We start from the raw sequence: 23,373 nt of genomic DNA on the forward strand, positions 1-23,373 counted from the left end.
AATTATCATTATTTAAGAAGGCCTTGTTTTTTCAAGGTGCTGTTCCTTGACTGCCTGGTGCCATCAGTAAGGTCTTGAACAACGCACAAAAATGAGGAACTGGAGCAGTGCTTCAGGATACAAATAAAATTCTAAGTAATGTGTATTGGCAGAATTTTTTCTCCATTTCCGAATCTCCTATGCAAAGCTTTCTTCCATTTTCCCTGAAGTGACTGATACCGATTGTTGTTTAAAAAAAAAAGTATTGCTGGTCTAGATTGATTACTGGTTTGAGTTGACATGAAAAAGGAAAAGAATGAAATCAAGTTGTCTCTCCTTGAGTTACAGTTGTCATAATTTCACTCTATGATGAGACAACAAGTGAATTTGAAAGTCTGGTTTACAAACCCTGCAAAAGAAGAAAGACTATGTCAAGTGAAATAAGAACACTTGCTTATTAATGATGTTTGTCTGGCATGGAACTGCTTTTAGGAATGAATGTTCACTTGCTTTGCTACATTTTATATATGTTTACCTGTATGTTATACTGTATGCATAATGACTAATGCATATGTTTGGGAATAAAAATACTTACATATGTTTCTTTATATTAGTCTCACATATTTATTTTTTTCCCCAGTCTAGGAAGATTTCTAATTATACGCACTCATACTGTACCTTTTAAAAATTGTTTTCTACTCTTGTAAAAGGCTGCAGAGGAAAAAATAACTGTGAAATATTCTTAAATACTTTCTGATTATTTTAGCTTGCCTGGAGCATGAGAACTTGAGCTGGGATTCATGTTGTCGTTCGGATTTGCATTCATGTATCACCATTTCAACAAGGTATTCTAAACTCCTGATATTGTTTATGGAGACTTGATGTATGATTTATGGGCCCTATTATGCATCTCTAGATCTTTGAGTAACACAAGGATAACCCACTTATCTACCAGCTGCCACTCCTGATGGCTCCCATTTAAGGAGGCCTCTGGAACATCTTATATGTCATACATCATATCTGTCAGTCCCAGGAGGATATCTTGGATACTCCAAAAAATCCTAGGTGGTATCACAGATTTACTTTTGGGCAACTAAGCTGTGAGGTCTTCACATAAGCCAAATAACGTACTGGGTCGTCACTGACTCTGTTGACAAAGGGCTCTGGTAACCTGTCCACAGAAAGACCTAAGGCCCTTCACAGCAGTAACTGGTCATGAGGTGGGTTTATTTACAAGCATCTAAACTGGCACTCATTGATGGTATTTTAGCAATTGAATCTTACTCTCTATTTCCACTGATGGCATAGAGTGCATGGGTGTAATAGATACATAACACCTATGTAAATATATGTACACAGACATACAGATTCAGATACCTTAATCTAACATTGAATCCTAACCTTGCTGTTATATCTAGATAATAATATGTATTTCTTCTGAACTGTGAAAAGTAATTCCTAACAAAATTTGCTGAGTATACACTGTGGGTTTTTTCCCTTTTTACAGAAAGACAGAAGGACAAAGTCAACATTTTCTGTTTTACAGAGATCACATCACAGAAGCCTGGACCTCTGAAACTGTGCCAGAGGAAGTTTAGGCTTGAGGTGAGGAGAATGTTCTTCACAGAAAGAGTTGTTGCCCATTGGAATGGGCTGGCCAGGGAGGTGGTGGAGTCACCGTCCCTGGAGGTGTTTCAAAAAGGATTGGACATGACACTTGAAGCCATGGTTTAGTAGACATGAGGTGTTGGGTGACAGGTTGGACTTGATGATCTTTGAGGTCTTTTCCAGCCTTATTGATTCTATGATTCTATGACTAAATACAAAGCCCAGGAAGTGCTGAGCAACTATTTCATCACTTGCTGTCAGTTGTATGTAGGGTTGTCAACAGCAGCACAAAGCCCATGTGGAGAACATCACTATACTGCTCCCTGATATTAGGAAAGAATTATTTACAGAAAGGGTGGTCAGGAAAAGGGTGAAACAGATTGCCCAGGGACGTGGTAGAGTCACTGTCCCTGAAGCTGTTCAAGAAATGTCTAGATATGGCACTCCAGAGCAAGGTTTAATGGCCATGGTGGTGTTAGGTTGGTGGTCGGACTCAATGATCTTAGAGGCCTTTCCCAGCCAAAACAATGCTATGATTCTATGATTTCTTCATTAATGTTCAACACAATGTAATAGAGTGAACTCAGAGCAAGTTCTCACAAAGGGTACAAAAATGTGAGGAGTAGCTCTTACGCTAGAGAATCGTTCTGACATTCAGAGGCACCCTGACAGATTGACGAAATAGCTTGATAGGAGCACATGAAGTGCAAAAAAATTAAGTTCCCCATCTTCCACATGGGGAGGAATAACCCCATGCACCAGTTTATGCTGGTGCATGCTGTCTAGAAAGAAGTTTTACAGGGAAGGACCTAGGGGCCCTGATAGACACCACGTTAAACATTAGCCAACAATGTGTTCTGGCAGCAAAGACAAACATCCTTCTGAGCAGAATTAGGAAAAGTATTGTCAGCAGGTCAAAGGAGGTGATCCTTCCCCTGTACTTGACACTGGTGAGACCGTATCTACATTTAGGATATGGTTTAGGACTGTGCTCCCAAGGAACAGAGTGACAAGGGCATATTGGATAGAGTCCTGCAATAAGTCATAAAGACTTTTAAGAGATAGAAACAAGTCTTAAGAAAGGACAGGCTGAGACAGCTGGGACTGATTAGTATGGATAGAGAAGATGCAGGGAGGATCTTGTAATAGCATATAAATACCTGATAAGGGGAATAAAGAAATTATAGAGCCAAAGTCTTATCAGCGGTGCTCAGTGACAGGACAAGAGACAATGGGCACAAACTGAAATACAATAGATAACATTTAAATCTAAGAGTTTTATAATTCTTTTTTTTCCTGTGAGTGTCAAAGCATTGGAACAAGTTTCCCTGAGGGGCTGTAGGATCTCCATCCTTGAAGATATTCAAATACCAACTGGACTTGGCCTGGGCAGCTTGCTCTAGCTGACTTTTCTCTGAGGACAGGATCAGTCTAAGTATCTCCAGGAACTCCATGACTCAATGATTCTGTGATGTCTTTTTTGCAATTTGTTTTAAAAGAAAAATTATCATAGTAAACTTATATTTAACATAAATTATTATAAAAGGAAACATGATTTTGGGTGAAAATGCAGATGTTAAAAAAAAACAACAAAAAAACCAACCAAAAACCTGCAGGAAAAATATTACCTAAGAAAGTTTGTTAATATTCAGGCCTAAGATCATATAGGCTGTCATAAATATTGTTATATCCACCATATCCCTTATTTGAGACTTGGGGGGCGGGGGGAGATAAAACAGGTGAAGAGACACATGTATCAAGCCAGAGTTAACAGTTACCAAAACCTGGAAAATAGCATTACCAAACTAACCAGCATGTGTGTCACATAATCAGTCATTGCTGCTGCATGTCCTGCTCCAGTTGTGTCTAAAGTGCTGCCATCATCGGTTCAATGGATTTGCTTTACATCACTGAGGTTTGTCTTGTCTGGCATCCCTGCTGAGACAAATAAGAAAAAACATTCTGAAGCATGCCTTGTCACTACTGGCAATATGTTATAGCTAGGCCAAATTTAAATATCATAAGCACACAGACTGTCACAGCTTGGTTTCTAATTCTCAAGCTAGTGCCAAGTTCAAAATTCTTTATAACTGCATGTAGAAACATACACTATACTAAAAGGTTTTTCATCCCTGAAAGCAGTTCAGAGGTCTGCCAGATCTGAATAAAGGTGGTTTTGTAGAAATATATCTCAACAAACATTTGCAGACTAAAGTAAATGATTTTGCCTGTCCTAGCAGTGCCAAAAAGTTCACTGTTTATACCTTTCTTGAATCTGAAGGAAAACTGAAATAATTTAACATGAAATTGCTTATGCCTGGGTCCCAATATTACTCCAGAATAGCGTCTGTGTGATGGAAAGTACACATTGAAGCATATTTGTTGCATTATAAACCCTCATTTTGGCACAATTTAAAAAAGACTTTACAACATAAAAAGGGAAAATTGTAAAGCTAACTTCAAATGAGAAACTCTTTTACTGAGTTCCCAGTTGAATATTGGTAATTTTTTTTGGACCAGGGTAAATATTTCTCCATGTCAAAACAGTGCTTTGTCTGGAACAAATATGCAATCACCCATTATTTTTCCTCTATCTGGTTAAACAATTGGAAACAGAAAGTCTTGGGGACTCATTCAGATTTGGTAGCATTGTCAGCTGCTTGTATTTGTTATGCATACTTCTAGACTAACTGTTTTGTTCCCTATAATATCTTGTGGCATGCCACTATCAATCAAAATTAACAAGTCTAAATTCAGTGTTATTACATGCAACAAATATTGACATTGTAATTACACTGAGACTGAAAAAGGCTTCATATAAAGCAAAGTCAATATTTATGTAATTAGGTCAATACATATATAATTCAGAAGGTAAACTCTACTATTGGAACAGCAGCATTAGAAAGAAGCTCAGCTCTACTGAGCTGACATATTGATTTTACAGTCTTGAGTTTCTGCATTGTTATTAATTGTGTAGGTATTTCTTCTCCCTGTCCTTAAGAAATATGAATAAACTAGTGATTCTTTTTATTATTATTATTCAAAGACACTGTTATGGAATATAAATATCTCAGTCAAGGTGTTATCCTCTCTATTAACCTGGTTTAACAGAATATACAGAGAATCTGCATTTTTAAAAGGGACAAATTCTTTTGCTGTTGTTGTTGTTGTTGCATGTGTTAAAATCACTCTTTACTCTAAAAGCAACTAAAAAGCTGTTCTTTGTGAACTTGCTGTATGTACTCAAATATCCTTCCTGCAGCTTTGAAAAAATGCAGTAAGAGAAGAGTCAGCTAAAGTCAATCATGTTGTCCTAAAAACCTGCTAGAATGAATTTGTTGGCTTTTGGCTGTTGACTTAGCAAAATATACTGCTATTTTGTGTGGATTTATTGATTCAGTGCTTTTGCCCAGATTTTGTGAAAATTAGCTCCATGTACAATGCAAGTGAACATACAAGGAAGAGGAGTAACAATAGATGTTGAGAAGTGAATAAAACTTACCATGCACGTTCAGTAACCTGCCTAGAAAAAGATCATTCAACACTTCACTGAATGAAGGTTGGTGGATCATCAAAGAGGGTGTATCAAGGTGTTTTCAGGGGAATTTTGTCAGCAGAATAAAAAAAAAAAAAAAAAAAAAAAAAAACAAAAAACAAAAAACACAAAAAGAAAGAAAAAGAAAGGTTTGAGTCCTTTCTCCAGAGCACTAATGAGGTTTTGCCATATGTAGGAAGATCAGATTCAACACTGAAAAATTAAACTCTCACCTCTACAGCAAAGCAGTTCATGAAGTTTTGTAGGTATAATGAAGCAGATTTTTCCAGTGCATTTACAGTATCACAGCCATAAGACATATGGCCTTATCTTAAACATCCAGGGTATCACTTACTATAAAAGATAATTATCATAACTCTCAAAATATTCCTAGGTCTTGCAGTTAAAGAAATAACCAGCTTCAGTTAGAACATGTGATCTGGATCTGAAGGCAATATGATTAGATTTTAATTACTGATTGGAGTGTTGGGTTTAATGTCTAGTGAAGACTCCACAGACATATTATGGAAAACAGGGGGGAAATTAATTATTATTTTTTGTTGGCAAACATGTTTGTGTTGTTTTCTTGTTTGTTAGTTTTGGGGTTTGATTTTATTTGGTGTTATTGTCTTTGTCTTTCATTTCCAGATTCAGATTGAAACTGCATACTTTGAAAGACCTCATGAAGAGAATGTTTTTAAAATATTCAAATATAACAATTTATTTTCCTTTGACCAATTCAAATATCAAGGAGTATCTAAAATGATCTCTGATGTTAAATGAATATACTGATAGGATTGCAGCATAAACATACAACAAACTTTTCACCTATTTAGCCTCATAGGTCTAGACCACAACTTTGACATTACTGAAGTAAGAAGTTCAAAACCTATATAGTTAGAATTGATCTTGTGATAAAAATCCCCTAACAAAAAACACTCCTAAAAATTAGTGTATTTTAATAGAACTTTGTGAGGGGGTCCCAGAATGCAGTATCTTTTAAGATTTTACATAGATCTTTTAACTGTAAATATAGATTCTGTCGTTCATTATGTATCAGGGTTTAAATATGAATGACTTTTCATGTATCGTAATCAGTAGTGGAATAATCTTTTCCTCTGAATGAACTTAACTCTTATAGTTCACAGCAAACTTACAACGAGAGCTATCCAAACACTTGTAGAAGAACAGAACAAAACTAAAAGCAAACTTGTTTGGTTTTAGTTTCCTCACATCCTAGAAGCTGCAATTGTGTTACAGAAGAGAGATTCAAGTTTCCCAAATGTTTAAAATTACCTCTGATAAATGTCTTGTCTACTATCACACTAGAGTTAATATTTTGCCTGGAAGTTATTAGCATTCAGAAGCTTCAGATGAGATCACATGATTTTTTTAAATTTTTTTTTTTTTCTGAAGAGAATCTAGAATTGCAGCAGGGCAGAACATAAGTTGCATGTGAATTAAAGTCTAAATATAATGTTTCATGAACCTACATAAAACAAAGCCGTCACATATCATGTACCTGTCTCCAGAAACAGCTGTGAAGCTCAGTTAGTGGCTGCAATTTAATGCATTGTCCTGCTCTGGCTCAGGAGGGAAAAAAAAAACAAAAAAACCCCAAAACCAACAACCTATTGAAGCACCTCATTATAGTATAATGGCTTCAGAGTATTTCTAATGCTTTTTAACATCCCCTAAAAATATTTAAAGCTTGTGAGAGGTAGTGGTACCGGCATCTGACCCATCATGTTCTCCAGAATACCTGGAACAGCAATACAATTTCCTTCCAATATTCAGCAAGAACCTTTAATATCCAGTGTACCTGGCAAATTTCTTGAGCCTATTTTCATGTTTTTATGACAGCATCTGTAGTTGTAAAAGCTAAGGGAAGTCCCTAAAAGGAAAGCACATGCTATATTAAACTTACATATATTCCCTTCTTATAGTACGCATATAACAGTGCATGTATTCACCCTCTTCAGGAAACGTGTGTGTTTTTATGAGGTACTGCAACTTTTGCTTTCTCCATTGCACAATAAGTAAAATGCAAAAGAGCAGAGTAATTGGAATGGATAATCTCAAAGGTCCTTTCCAAACACAAACAATTTTGTGACAATGTGATTCTATGAGTATCAAATGTTTTGTAATTCAGCACCAGTCAAGAACAAACAAGCAGACAAAAAAACTCACACTAGATCTCACTAGCAAGTACTACAGAGGGAAGGAAGTTTCATTGGTTTGCCATAGAAAAATAGAATTATTTTGTGCTACCTTTTCTATGTCTACTTTGCCTTATGCAAGAAGAAAACAAATTAAAAGCAATGAAAAGCCAAAATGAAAACAAGCAAACAGAACCCAACATCAACAGCCTGAAAAACATGCTTACACTTTCTCTGGTGTATGAGAGAATTTTTAATGAAGGACAGATTTCTTACAATACAACCATTAAACCCAATTCAGTACAGCTTTTTTAACATGACAGATGAACTCATGTTTTGGCAAAGCAGACGTTCATCCGCTTTGCTGTATTTGCAGTTTGTGTTGGAAATGATAAGCTTAAGTGTGAGCACCACACCGCGTGCAGCATAAAGTAGCGTTATGCTAATGCTAAAGAGATGATCTTAAGAAGACAATAACAGATTATATGTAATGTGTGATTAATTTCACTCAGTTTATCATATTTGTTCAGTCTACATCTACAGCTAGGGTTCAGTTGGTTAAATGTAGCTGTTTACAAACATTTTAGATGCCGGGGAGAGTGGTGTTGCCCATCCAAAAGAAGCCTGACTCTTATAAAACCCTTTTAAGGACATCCTAAAGCATCTCCAAGGACTTTTGGCACTTCTGTTTAGACAACTGAATCCTGCCTTGCATCTGTTAGTTACTGCAGAAGCTGTTGCAGTAAATGCAAGGAAATAAATGAGGGCAGAAGAAGATGGCATATATTTAGTCTGAATTTGGCTAGAAAAATCCTACACTTAGTCACACACTTAGTTCACCACTGCATGACTAATTAATATTTTCCAGCATATTCCCTGTCATTATGCTTTACATCTTTGATGTAAACCATTTTTGGTTTCAGCATCTGGTCTTGAAGGGTAGGATGCCATACTGCAGTGAAAATGTGAATGTGTGCTGTGTGCAAACATCTCTCAGAAGCCAGTACTTCATGGAAGTGTTTCCTGCTAAAGTACAAAGAAAGTCTTTGCAGCTGTATTTATATAGCTAAACAGGCATCCCAGAAATCCCAGAAGGAGGTCTTTCAGACAAAGAGGCATTGAGTGGTGTATGTCTACTGTGCTCAGAGATAGCAATACCTAGAAGTAACTGATATAAATAAATAAATAAATACATACATACATAAATCTCCATTACACATCACAGTGCCCTGCATCTCTTTTAAGATACTGGCCTGGTTTTGCTAGGACAGAATCCCAGTCCAGCCATGGGTCTGCAGGCCATTTGCATTTCTGAGTCAGCCAGGACAGATGACTTGAGTTGGCTCTTATGTGTACCCCATACCATGGGCATAACACTCAGCATAAAAGAGGAATTTTGCAGAAGGGAGAGGAGCCTTCTCTTCCCCTTGCTCCTCTGGACTGCGTTTTTGGATACTGTGACTGCTGCTATTTTTCTGGGCTTAGTATAACTTTATATATCTTGTGTTAACATTACTGTTACTTGGGCTATTTCATTAACTCTGTATTTATTTCAACCTGTGGGTCCTCTCACTTTTTCCTGAGTCTGCTATTCTGCCAAGGAGGTGTCATCAGGTGATAAAGTAACTGCTGTAGTTTAGGCCCAAATACAGGTTAAATGTCGACAGCCACATACAGAGGTCTTCTTGGCTCAAAGACCTAGTTAGCATTTTGTTTGGTTGGTTTTAGTTCAAAATGCCTGGAAAAAAACCCAACCAAAACCAAAACCAAAACACAAACCAAACCAACAAACAAAAAACCCACACAAAACAAACATGAGGGGTGTTGCAACATTCCAAGTGGTGTTTTTATAACATATAACTGAAGGAGAGCATTACAGGATCTGAGATATGATATCCAGGCATGGGAAAGTGTTTTGAAAATAAAAAGCCTGCTGTTGAGGGACTTTGTAGGACAAAGAAATCCATGCCTTCATCTGTCTGGTTTGTGTGGTATTTTAGAAGCAGTCCTTGGAATGAATTATCCACAAAACTTGGTTTGTTTTGGAGGAACTGAGGGTTTTTTCCTTAATGCTGAGCCATGGAGTGAACTAACATTTATGAAATGTGGATAATGAGAATTGAAACCACAAGACAATTCACAAGCTAAGTTACTTCACAGCATTGACAGTGAAATCACTTAGATTTGGAGAGTTGCCTAGTATCATACAAAGGTTCTGTATGGTGATACAAATTCTAGCAGTAAATTCTTAATGTCCTCATGACTTTCACATCTGTAACTGGCTAGTGATTTCTTTCAGCGAAATGCAATTATATTGGGTTTTAAGGCCTTTCCTAAGAAAGGTAGCTCAGGAAACCTGTATCAGATCCCAGGTAAGATCTTGAGTATGAGTACTAAAGGACTGAACCTGACCTGTAGCTTACAAAGTTATGTGGAACATGAAGATGATATTCACTTAGGCTAACTAAATTTTCTTTTAACTTTCTACAGTAAAGCAATTACCAATGATTGGATTTTTTTGTGTTTGTGTGATAAGTGTGGTGATAATCAAGCCAGCATTAGATACTTCATCTCTAAGAGTAACTTTCTTGTGTTTATCCACTCCATTTTTGATGGTTTTCACCAGTTTCCCCAGGGAAAACTATGTCACTCCCCATATAGTGCAAGTAATCTCACCTACAAACAAAGGAATAGTATCACTGTTATTGTTAGAAAGCAATTAACAGGTTTGCATAATGAGAGGAGCTAACAGAATTCTGCATCCTTAACTGTATATTAAGAAACTAACCCAACACCATATTTCACTGCACATATTTTATGAAATCTGTCTAAATGAGAAATAGAGTGTAAACAATGATCTAAACATAAGTCTGACATTTTAACTACAAGAGTAGCAGACATTAAGTCTTGCATCTAGTATTTTGAAAGCTTGCTTTCAAAGCTGACAGTAGCATTTGTTTCACATTATACATTAATGAACTCGGTATTTCTATTTGGAAAACAAAGCTTTTATGAGTTAATATAACACAAATGGTGTCACAAACCAAAACATTTCCATTTATTTCTAATTCTTAGGAGTCAGATAACATTATTTGTTGAAATAGTTAATGTATACTTTTCCACTTGTGGATTTATTGTGGCATATACCAAAGTGTTAGATGCCTAAAAGACTTTATTTTATTTTACATACAAAGTCTAAAACATAACTGTATTTTTCATCTGATGTAGAAAGAACCAAGGTAATCTTTGTTAGATCTATTCCTATTGCTTTCTATGCAATAGCTTCTAAATCCATGTTCATTATAAGACGTATCCATTATAGCTTCAGTGTTCTAGGATGCTGGAATCCGCATTGTCAATAATGCCTGTTTTAAATTAAGAAATCCATATTTCAATCTTATTCACTATTGAGAAACTTTTAACCTTTATCATTAACCTATGCAAAGTCTTCATAATCAATAAAAAATTATACTAGGGCTAAAGTCCCATAAATCAAACTGGGTAGAAGTAAGTAAATTCTTCATTCTTTGAATTTTAATCTGATCAGTATTAATTTCCATGCTATGAGTCAGATGCCCCATATAAATTACTGTTATTTGAAACAATTTCCCCACATTATTTTTTTTCCATTTTGAGAGTGATTGCCCATTGGAATGGGCTGCCCAGGGAGGTGGTAGAGTCACCATCACTGGAGGTGTTTAAAAAGAGACTGGATGAAGCACTTATTGCCATGGTTTAGTTGGTTAGATGGTGTTGGGTGATAGGTTGGACTTGATGATCTCGAAGGTCTTTTCCAATCTGGTTAATTCTGTATCCTGTATTTATATCCAGAAATTCTGTTTTATACAAAATTACCTGCTAGAAGAAAGAAACAAAATTGAACTGAATATCCTGGAAGTGCAATGTGAAAATGGGTAGAGGCAGAATGTTACCAATAAGGCCCATTAAGAAAATTAAATACTACAATTTTTTTCCAAATCTGATTCCCAAGATATATGGCCAAATTTCACTGTAGCAGCTTATTATTGCATTCTTTATCTGGATGCCATGTTTTAAAATGAAAGTATAAAAAGTCTTTCCTGGAAGAAAAATCAGAAGTAAACCAATTTCCATTAAAGTAATTTTGGTAAATTTTTTCATGTCAGTCCACCCAGAATTTCAGTCATTTCACTGTCAGTTGAAAGAAATACTGCCTGTAGATTAGATTAGTACTCCCAAACACTGATACATTAAACTATTCTTCTTAAATTTTGCTGTAAACCAGGTTTAAATTGTTGAAATGTATCTTTATATAGATTTTAAGGCAGAACTTCTTGCAGTTGTTTTCTCATCATATCTGCTGGACGGGTGCTATAAACCCACCTCTTGCCATTCACTGGCACTTGCAAAATCCTCTTAGTGGATCTGCTCCCAGAGGTGAGCGATCAGATCTGTGATTTTTCCTACTTGGTTTCACTGGAGTTTGAGCCTGCATTTAGAACCACCCCACAGTGGGATCAGATAAGTGCCTGCAAGAGGAAGAAGGATCATGGTGTTGTTATCTGGGAAAGGACTTAAGCTGACATCTTAAGACACCCAGAAACAGACTGAGAAAAATGTATATCTTGCCTGAACCCACATCAAAGACTGGATTACTGACAAAAGGAAGCATGGAGCAGTAAATAAGGTAGCCACTCATTGTCTCCATTCCTTCCCTGTAAACAAGCACAGATTTTTTCCTTGTAAATAAGAATGCAACACAACCATTTTCATCAGTTGTTCATTTCTCTTCCTTTCTGGGAAAACTTTTGGTTTCCTGATCTTTAACTCATCTGTGATGTTAAATAAATCAAAACCATATGACTCAGAAGAATCTAGCTCTCGATGTCTTCTTAGAAATGCTTTCTCTTATCAAACTATGAGGTCTAAAAAATTCAATTTTTCATATAAATTTTTGCTCTCAGATTTTAATTTTGGAGACAAGCCTTTCTGGAAGAGCATATCAATTTCTTTCAGACTAGGTGAATATCTGTGATAAATACTATGGTGCTTGCTGAATGAACATTGATCTGCACCCCTGAGTGTGTTTAGTGTTATGAAATACAATAGAAAGTCTTGTGTCTCAGTGCATTCCACAAGTACAAGATCTTTGTTCTGAAGTCACTAAAAATGGACAGTTAAACATCAAAATAAATACATTCTTTCAGATCAGCTATCACTGCTTGGCAATTTGAAGACTAAAACTGGTACATGCAGCAGCTCCACCTCTTCTTAGGATAGCTGACCTTGCAGAATGCCTATCAATATGCAAGTTCCATGTAAATGTGTTTTCTATTCAGCAACACACAAGTAGTGCTGCTTCTCTTTGACTTCCTAGCATCTTCTCTGAACAGAAAAAAATCTGTTCTCTCCTCCATGCTCACAAAACCTAATGAGGCTGATGATTGACTTGATTTGCTCTGGTCAACTGACTGCAGGGAAAGTAGTTTCTTACAGTAGCAAGATACCTGACTCCAGACTTTTAACAACAACAACAACACAAAAAAGGGCATGTTATATAATAACAGGTATCAAGATAACCTATGGGAAAAAAGAAAGACAGATTGAGGAGAAAAGATTTCTTTATTCTCTAGATCAGTGGTGTAGATATGAGAAGCCAAAGTAAAACACTGTGCTCGTTACTTCTGACTCAAGGGGAACACCCATCAAAGAAACTGAACTGCTATTTCTGGTTAATTTAGTAACTCACATACACATATATATATTCAGAACCTGGTTTTAGCCAAACACAGCTATTCAAAGAGAGCAGGAGTAGAGACAGATGAGAAACAGCTGAATTTTCTCAGTTTAGGATTTTGGCCTGAAGATATTGTTCCAAGAGAGAAAGAATTGAGTAAACAATGAATGAGAGTTGAAAAGTAAAGAGAAAGGAGGAGAGAAAGGTGACTTCCCTCTATGTAAAATAATTCTGTGTGGATTTGTAAGCCAAAGATATCATAAGTTTACACTTTATTTTTGGTTGGGAGGCACAAATCTTGACTTTACAGATACTTCCAATGGGGCACAGTAAGTTGAACTGTACCATTTTTAGTGAAGTGGCATGTGAAAAAGACACTAGTTTTTCATGCATTCATGAGTTAACGGAAACTGAGAATACATTGTGGAGTCATTTTGTGAGCTTTCTTTTAATTTTAACCCACTGAGTTCTTGTCCTGACAATTCACTGTTCTTTAAACATAAAAGTTCTTCTTAAGCCTGAGTATCAACAGACCAAGACCACCTTTTCCACTATACTCCTGTTCTCTGTTGAAGTAACAGTGTTTGGCAGAAGGGGAGATAATAGAGTGACCATGGTAGACAACATTACTCACCTTTCTCATTTAGATGAACTGAAGGAAGGTTGGACTCATCCCACAGGTAGTGCACAGGAGAAAGCTTGGCAAGAAGCCTGTACCCAAAAGTTTATGAATGTATGACAGAAAACACAAATAGTTCACATCCCTGTCTTTTTGCCTATGTGCCTTTGTTGTTGTTGCTGTTTATGTTGTGGGGCACAGCTGTCATTTCTTGGGAAGTCATAGAGAAAGAAATCCTGCTAGTGCTGCAGATATCTAGTTTAAAGCATATGATAACTCTTGGTGCCCTGAAATTCTTGTGTTTGTTTTTAAAGTCCTCTTCCAGAAAATGGAATCTGAATAATGAGGAGTCTGCATCACAGACCACTAGTGGTTTGGTTTTCAGCCTGATACCAGGATTTGTGATTTTGCTGAGAGAGTAGAAGCCATGCAGTCACTGGCATAGTTTTGAGTGATTGTTCAGGATGGAGAAATCAAAACCCAGTGCAAATTATGTCTATTTCTGGCAATACAGCCAGTCTTAAAGTAAGCTATCTTCTCAAGACAATTGTGACTTTCCCAATTGAGGGACTTCAAATGGGAGTTCTAAAGAAAATTAGCATGTGTGTAAGGTGAAGGATTAGATTGCTGAGTCCTAAAGTGAAAAAAGCCTTCACTATACAATGAAAAAGCCTGTATCTTGGCAAGGGTTATTTACTTAGATCCACTCTTGCACATTCAGTGTTTTTAAAAAATAAATAAATTGGATATACTTTTAAAGTATTAGATTGTGGGAACTATATCTGAATTGAGTTTATCACTGATACAAATTTTTTAAAGACTTGTGGCAAAATTGGCAGATTAGGTTATGCCTTAAGGTAAGGCAGCAATAGAGACATTAAGAAAAGTAGATTTGTGAACTACTGCTGTCAAAATCTACAATCAGTGTAAGACGAACAAGACTGAAGTTACACAAACTAGAAACTAGGCATGAAAAGATGGAAATTTTTGCACAAGTGAAAAAAGCAAAATTGGAGCAGAATGAATGAATGCATTCAAAAGCTAATGTAAATTAAGCGACAAAGGAAATTCTCCAAAAATAGTTCAGCAAAATAAGCAGATGAGCTAAACTGCTGAAAAGGCAGACTCCAGGGTTTTAATAAGTCAATAAAACTATAAATCTTAAAATGTCATGTAAGCTTAAATGGTAGTCATGACATCGCTTTCTTTTTTTGTGGTGTGCCCTCTTCCTCCTGTGTTGCCCTCTCTTTCCTTCAGGGTCATGGATGAGTCATATCATGTCATGTTCCCTCTTCACACAGTCTTAGGACATGTTTAGCACACTGTTTCAACAGTTTCCACAGTCAGTAAGGAATTAAGGAGTACCAGAAATGTTCAGTATGTGTTCAGGAAGAGAATATCAAACTCCAATACTCTCCTGAACACCAAGTTCAACTCAGGAAAGCTGTCAAGAAACACAGCTCAGAGTTTGGGAGGAGGGTTACAGAAGGTTGAAAGGTGAGATGACTTCTCTTAGGGTGGTTGCTTTGTCTACATGCACATTGAGGGTGACCCTAGAACAGGCCATGGGGTGAACACAGAACAGGCTGGTGGGGTGCAGTTCTGTACCACCTGAGCAGGCCTGGTTTGGTAACAGCAACAATTTCTGTTGACTGTCCAGTGATCCCCAGGCAAGGTGAGGTGCTGAATCAGACCCAGATCCATTCAGGAAGACCAGTCAGAAACAACAGGAAGAAATGGGGACAGAGATAAGACTGCAGGTTTCCTTTAACACAAATGTCTGAGACCATCCAGGAGACAGAACTGGAGGTAAGCATATACACAGAATAGATTGGTAAAAGCCTAGATGTGCAGAATTGAGATGAAATGAGACTCTTGGGTCCATGGCCAAGAAAGAATGAGTGGAAACAAGAGGTGAGGCTGTCAGACTTCTGCATTCTCTCTCCAATGGAAAACTTTAATTATATGAAATCAGATAAAAGTGCTCACCAACAGAATAGCTTGACTTGATGAGCTTATCTTGATCAGACTCAAGAAGGTAATTTTTAATTCTTGGAGTACTTTGAACAAATTTTCTTTTTCAGAATTGAAAACAATGTAGACTTTTTTAATACTCAGTTTGCCATAAATTTCTTACACTTACTGACTTTGACATATTTTGTTCAACTTTTGTAAGTTGCAAATGGCAATCATATTTCAAAACCACACAAAATCAAAATGAAATTAAAGTATTTCCTATAGCAAGGCACTATGTCAGGATCACTGTTGTGTCAATGAATTCTTAAGTTCTAAAGGGGTGAATTCATGAAAATAGGGCTTTACTAGTTGAATGCTGGTACTGAAGGGCTCAGTACTGTCATATCCAAGTCCACAAGCACCACCTAGACACTAGAAGTTATGTAGATAGTCTGTCTTATGCTTTGTATTAAGATGACATTTTTCAAAGTGTACCTCTGTGCAAATACTTTCTCCAGAAAGATATTGTATATCTGGGAGTGTAGGTGATTTCTATGAGTCCTTAATCAGTGCTAAGAACCTGAGAAAGAGGTGATTAAATGTGAGTTGCCTTCCTCCATGCCTATTGTGTTCTTGTTCTATATCTGTCTACTTTTAAAAGTATATTTTAAAATAGTTAATGATCTAAATGTTCAATAGCAACATTAAAAACTCCAGCTAGGCTGTGCTCAGCATTTTTGTCCTGTGGAGTGAGCATGAAGGGAAAAAAAATCGTATCTGTACTTCCTGTACCAAACTTTCAACTTGTATAATAACAGAAGGTATATATTTTTTTATTTCATTTTTTAAAGTGTATTTGTTATTATATCATGGTCTCAACATTTTTTCTGACATATTTGGATCAAGTTGAAATGTAACTAGGAGTGATCACTTGTTTAAGGAGTTTCATTATTCCAAATACGTGGTTATTTTAGAGTTCCCAGATGTATTTCCAGATATTTTGTAAACAAAAGTGGGAACCATCTTCCTTATTAAAAGAAAACAAGTGAAGCCTACAACTGACTTCATATAAACATGCCTAACTTGACAAGATCAGTATTAAATTATGGGTAAGGTGTAAGATTTGCATGATTACCTAGTTTGCTCATGTTCATATCACTTGGTTTAATTATGGCTACCTTCTACAACACTGTCCCTACAGGGAAACAGTACAGGCAGGTAGAGACATAATGCTTTTAACATTTTTGCATGACATTCAACAGAGTGAAAAGTCAGAAAACCTTACTCGGTGATCACTCTACCCACAGAAAGTCAAAGAAAGCAGAGTATGTACCACAAGATTCATTATACCCCCTTTTGAGTCTACCAGTAAAGGCAAGACTGGATTTACAAGGTCAGTGAAATACTGGCTGCCTCCAAGCATTAAGTGTGAAAATGCTTATATTTTAGCAAAGCATGCTCTTAAAGGAAATATAGAATTACTCTCTGGTGAGAAGCACTGGCATTCCTTCCCTGAGCAAAACTGTAAATTTGCCATAAGATGAAAATACAGTAAATTTACTTTTAAAAATATATTTAATCAAAAGTATATCAGTAGCAGACACATTTTTGTGTCAGGATATATACTTTCAATATTTACCACTCTAACTATTAAAATATTAACATTTAAAAGTCTTGATTATGGGGCCCTTTTTGTGCAGAGTACAGTTTTCTATACATTTATTAGATGAACTTTCTTATAAGCTCTGTAAACAAAGGAAAAAAGAAATATATAAGCTTTTCAATATGAAACAAGTTAGAAAGTCAACATTTAAGTGTTGTTATTATAAAGCAAGTATGAATTTTTACTATTTTGACTCTTTATGTATCCATAGAATTGGTTGGTCTCCACTTCAAAAATCTTATACTGTAAAATATTATAGAACTATAGTGACTTATATTCTTCTGATACACAATGAGTGTAGTATTGTTACAGGTTTCAGCCTGAGATAGCTCCATGCATATGTGGCTGTATTTTAGTGTTACAGAAGTAACATTCTGTGCTAGTTCTTGACAAGCACCAAAAAAGCTACTAAGAAATAATTTGGTTTAAAAAAAGTAAGATATCAAAACATGTAATGGACACTTTTCCTGAAGTATTTTTGTTTTGGAGAGAACTTTCAGTACACCAAAATAACGTTAAAATTAACACGCTTTGTGGACTAACTGTAATTAACAAATACCACAATGTAATATGTTACTCTCCATTGTATTAAGTCTGCAATTTAAATCAATTAGAGTAATGAATTTCTCACATTACCTGGTGAAACTTGAACTGAGTTCTCCTTTTCATGACAAATTATAAGAAAAATACCACTGATGGAAACTTTATAGTAGAACTATTTCAGTGTTAAAGACTTCTTATTAAATGGCCTCTTCATCTACAGAATGAGATTAATATCAAAACCTAAACCCAGAACAACCACAACATTTGAAGCATTCTCTTCAGCTTTCTAGACAGTCTGGCTGTGAAGCTGCCAAAATACAGCTTAGTGAAATAGAGAACTTTTTTTTTTTTTTTCAGGTAAGATTTTAAAAACTTTTCTGCATGAAATAGATTTCCTAGGTTCCTGCCAAAATTTATTTATGGTTTACACAGCAATTACTAACTAATGTGCAAGAATTATTAACAGCTGGTGTTTGTTGATTTTTTATTTTTTTTTTTAATTTTAGAGACTGAGTGATTTCTTTTTACGGTGCATTGAAATAAAAAATAACAGAATTTCCAACAATATTTCTGTTGGATGCCAATGAAAGGTAAAAAGTTACTTTGAAGAAAAACTTTTATATGCAGCATTTATGTAATTATTTGTGAATTTGCAACACTGAAAAGTGGTGTATTAATAAACTGCCCTAATACCTACTGCTTTCAAAAGATTTTCCATTGCAGTACAAAGCTGACTTCTCTCCAACACAGGAATTCTTTTGTGATCTTTCACAAAATGTGTAGTAAAACCACAGTAATATTTGGAGGTTTTCAGAATCCACTTAATTATTCAAAGAATCATTGTCTCAAAAATGTTTGGATTTTATCAAGTCTGCAGTATCTAGCTTGAGACAATACTGTCTCCCTCTTTAGTAATGCTATTCAAGCCTCTAAACTATCCCAAAGGGAGAAGAACTGGAAGAATAGAAAAACTGCCACAAAGCAATTACTACTGGGCAAACTGCTTCATATCCAAGTGCTCGGTATATCTATTTCAGTTTGTATCTGGCACAGAGTAATATAAAATCAAGGATTCATAGAGAGGACAAAACAGGAATAACAGGCAATGACTTCAGCCCAATGGATTCAGCCCAAGCCCACAGACCTCTTCCATGACACAGGTAATTCCTACATTTCTAGCAAAGCCCACTGAATCCAGCACCTGTGAATTTACTGGGAATGTTTGGTATAGACTAAACATGTTTGGAATACTGTTCAAGCAATTTACTAATACTGATCTTTTAATTTCCATGTCCAGCAATCTTTCTGATAACTGCTGAATTTATTGGTAGCCAAAGAATTCAGAAGAGAAAACAGAGTCTTGAAGTATTTCTTCTCAGTGCCGGAGATTTCAGACTTGTAGAGGTAACATGGAAAGATTGTGATGGTCACTCAATGCCAGCATTTGCAGAAGCAAAGTATCTAGATAGAAATGTGTGGTGGTGAGAGAAGGCCCAGCTCTCCCTCCCCCACAAAGAAAGAAACCACAGCTAGCTCACTCGGAGAAGCAAAGGGGTAAGAGCTATATTTACAAGCAATACGGAATGCAGGTTATATATACACAATATATATACAGTATTTACAGTATATACAGAAATATACAGCAAAGAACAATAATACAGGAACAAAACTCCCTCCTCCGGACAGAGGAGGGTTCCCCCCCTATACCCCCTTCTCTCCCCCTACCTGCCTTTGTTTCTCGAGAGGGGTTAGAGAGAGAGAAAGGTAATTATTAAGGAGGAAATTCTTTGTTAGGCTTCAAAGCACATGCAGGGATTAGTTTTGCTTATCTGCTATTCAAGGTCAAACTCCGGCTAGTTGCTCAGAAGCAGACAGGCTGGAAAAGCAGAACAGAGTGGAACTGAGAAAGATTCCAACTGAACTAAAACTTGAAGTTGCATTCTACCAATCTACCAATGAAATTTGTTTAGACCTATCTGTTTTCAAAATATTCAGCCAGAGTGTTCCAACACTGTCCCTTTCTTAAAGGCACAGCCTCAAACGGTCACAAAATGAAAGCCTCATTCAAGCAAACAGATGTTTGTGAGCACATCTGAAGCTGAACAAGGGGAAGTAATAGTTCATGACAGAGGAAGACAGTTTCCAAGTGGAGCTGTTTTAGGATGAGAATATTTTGACTCATTAGCACAAAACCTCTCTAGCAGTAGAAGCTTTCAGCTCTTGAAATTCTTGAACAAAGACAATACACTTAATGCTTTCAAGCAATCCTCTTGATGCTTCATCCGTTTGAACCTGGACATAATTACAGAACAGAATCACAGAATGCATTGAGTTGGAAGGGACCTCCAGAAGTCATCTAGTCCAACTCCCTTGCAGTAAGCAGGGACATCCCCAACTAATTCAGGTTGCTCAGAACCCCATCAAGCTTGACCTTGAATGTCTCCACCTCCCATGGCAACCTGTTCCAGTGTTCCACCACCCTAATAGTAAAGAACTTCTTCCTAATGTCCAATCCAAATCTACTCTTCTCTGGTTTAAAACCATTGCCCTCTGTCACAGCACTACATGCCTTTGTAAACAAACAGTCCATCTCCAACTTTCTTGTAGGCCTCCTTCAAGTACTGGAAAGCTGCTGTAAGTTCTCCTGGGAAGTTTCTCTTCTCCAGGCTGAAGAACTGCAACTCTCTCATCTGTTTTTGTAGGAAAAGTACTTCAGCTCTCTGATGATTTTTGCAGCCATCCTCTGGACCAGGTCCAACAGGTCCATGTTCTTCTAGTGTTGAAAGCCCCAAGACTGGGCACTATACTCCAGACAAGGTCTCACTAGTACAGAGGGGAAGAAACAACTCTCTTGATCTGCTGACTCCTCTTCTTTTGATGGAATCCAGGAGCCAATTGGCCTTCTGGCCTGTGAGTGCATATTTTTTATTTCAGTACATCTGCTTGTAGTACTCTCTGCCATTTCCCATAAGCAGCACCTTAAATATTCCAAGCAGCCTGTTGAAGTTAAGAGGAATGGTGATGGAGCTGATTGGGCATGAACAGAATAGAGCTCAGAATGGACCCAAACAGAATACAGAATCCTACATTCCTTGTGTGATTGTTCAATACAGGCCCTGATGCACAGGCCAGCAAGCTACAGAGGGAGACCTTTTGCATTATACTCTAGAAAGTATGTGGCATGTAGTTTCACACAGCAGGACAAAACACTGATAGTAGTTAGAAACTCAGGGGGTTTACTGCATCTCCATAAGTGGTCCGTGAGGACAATACAACCAAAAATTTACATTTTGATGTACATATTTTAGTAATATCTTGATTTTGTCATAATACTCATAATGGGCTTAGTAAGTCTGGTGTTTTTCAGTTTCTTTTATAGACAGCTATATTGTGCTTAGATATTACAGGAGTACTTGAGGGCATGTTTTCAGGCACAATAATTAAGGACTGGCAGATTCTTCCATTTGTAATTGAAATGAATCTTGTCCAAAAGGTCTGGAGAAAAATGAGATCTGAAATAAGTCCTTTCCTTTTAGTGCTAATCAAACTAAACTGATTAAATTGGCATTGTTTCTGCCAAAATAGATTCCAAGAACTATTGAAACCTGATACCTTGGTCATAATGACCTTCGACTGAAATGATTTTCAGTTGCAGAGAACTAGATAATGAATGGTTATACATCAGTCCAGCTCTACAACTCATATGGCACATTAATGCCACATTTGTCTCCTTCTGCAGGTTATATCTCTGAGTACATAAAGAGAACACTTTTGCAGGTGCTTTCAATCTCCGTGTTTTCATGAGTACATGTCTCGTGTTATACAATCCTATCTCATGAAAGTTCAAACCATATGTTGTAATGACAAGACCGTGCTCTTTAATCTACACTTCATTACGCTTTCTGTGATGGTTTTATAACCCTTTTGAATTTTCTACCTGCACAAGAAACATCTGTTTCTTTTTGTCATTGTTGTTGTTGTTTTGAACTACATCATGATGCATATATTACAGTAACTCATTTGCTTCCTTCTTTCTCCCTCTACAGTGTGTGCAAAAATACTGTGTACATCAAGAACAGTGGCCAGTAGGGCTATTAGAAGCAAAGAAAGCAGTTGAGGGTCTCTTTCTGCTCTGATTGCTCCAATATACAGGTCAAACTTCTGTTTATAGTATTTTCTTCAATATTTCCTGTAAATTTAATCTCTGCAGGGGGTAAAAGTTATTTTATTTTCCACTCCTCTGCACACTATTTTTCTAGAGTCATGCATTGATTTTAAGTGCATGTGACGTCTCAAGGTTAATGGAACTCCTTTACTGAGATGTCAAATGTCAAATAATTACAAAAACTGAGTAAAGTCTTTAATACATATTGAATATGAGCATTTGTGCTGAATAGTTCTCAAATAGTAAGTAAGGCTTTCTGTACCTTCCATTGGTGATGACCAGCTTCTTTCTTTCCCAAATTTAGATTCAAAAACCTCTGATTACCAGTTGTAGAATGGATTCCAATTCAGTTACTTATTTGGAAACATTCAGTCATAAGAATTTGACTATATCTGAAAATGCCATATACGCATTCCCAAACATTTATATCATCTCTTGTGAGATCACCAGGTGAGTTCTGTTATGAAGGGGTTCCAGAGGTTGAAAAACTGCACAGCTGGTGACTTACAGTGTCTTTTTTTTCCCCCTCCCACCTCAAATCTATAGCTATGGCAAATTCCACAATTTTAAGTATGTTTTTGTATTAGAAAGTTGATTTTGTTACTTAACATTTCTGAAGAAGCTATTTTTTTCAGGTTTTCCTTGTTGTGACTAAACTCTGCCCTCACTACTACCGTCAGGTGTCTGACCATGCTTGCTTTCTGGCTAACACTGGTTCAAGCTCCAAACTTCCCTACAGACTATTTTTGTTTACAAAACTACTTTTCTTAGATACCCGTTGAGCTGGAATTCTTGACATAGTCTCAGCACCATCAATGAAAAAATGGGTGGTTTCCCCTCCATAACAGTGGTGACATGAGACAGCACCAAATTGTGGCAGAGAAATAATCTAATTCAAAAACATTGGAAACAAATAGATTGTTGAGAAGAGAATTCACTGGTTAAAGGCATCAACTAATACCAAGATGATGAAGCTAGATAACAAGAACTTGGAGCCTGAAGGAAAAGTAGGGAAAACTGGAAACTGTTTACCTGCAAAAGTGCATTCAGTTTAAAAGAAAAAAGTGACAAGGGAGGTGGTGGATCTGATGGGAATATCAGACTTGTGAATGAAGAAAGTGGTTGAGCAAACAGTGATAGAGTGGAAAGTGATGAAAGGGAGTAGATCAAATGGTGGCAAATTGACTTTGACATGAAGCTAGAAAGAAAAAAGTGAAGGAGTGGCAACAAAGTGGGAACTGAAAGTGAAGTATATTAAAAGTGTTAATTTTTTAAATTGAATGGGGAAGAGGGTGAAGACAGATCAAACAAAATCAATTGCATTGGGTTAAATGAGTATCAAAAACAGCACTAGAAAGGAGAATTATCTTTTGGAACTGGACAGACATTACGGTTGTCTAGCTAGAGAATTTGTTGATTTCCTTCTTGTG

The 23,373-nt window shown here is 36.6% G+C and overlaps 1 protein-coding gene across 1 annotated transcript in view; it reads right to left on the reverse strand.

Moving 5' to 3' along the window:
• Window positions 1-379: 379 nt before the first annotated feature.
• The window catches only part of GPC5 (glypican 5), a 729,150-nt gene continuing 706,156 nt past the window's right edge, over window positions 380-23,373 (reverse strand). Inside the window, 2 exon segments of the mRNA XM_054163173.1 lie at window positions 380-388; window positions 3,389-3,525. Of these exon segments, the coding sequence (XP_054019148.1) occupies window positions 380-388; window positions 3,389-3,525 (146 nt within the window).

This window comes from Dryobates pubescens, chromosome 7 (genome assembly GCF_014839835.1).
Source record: "Dryobates pubescens isolate bDryPub1 chromosome 7, bDryPub1.pri, whole genome shotgun sequence".
Lineage (NCBI taxonomy): Eukaryota > Metazoa > Chordata > Aves > Piciformes > Picidae > Dryobates > Dryobates pubescens.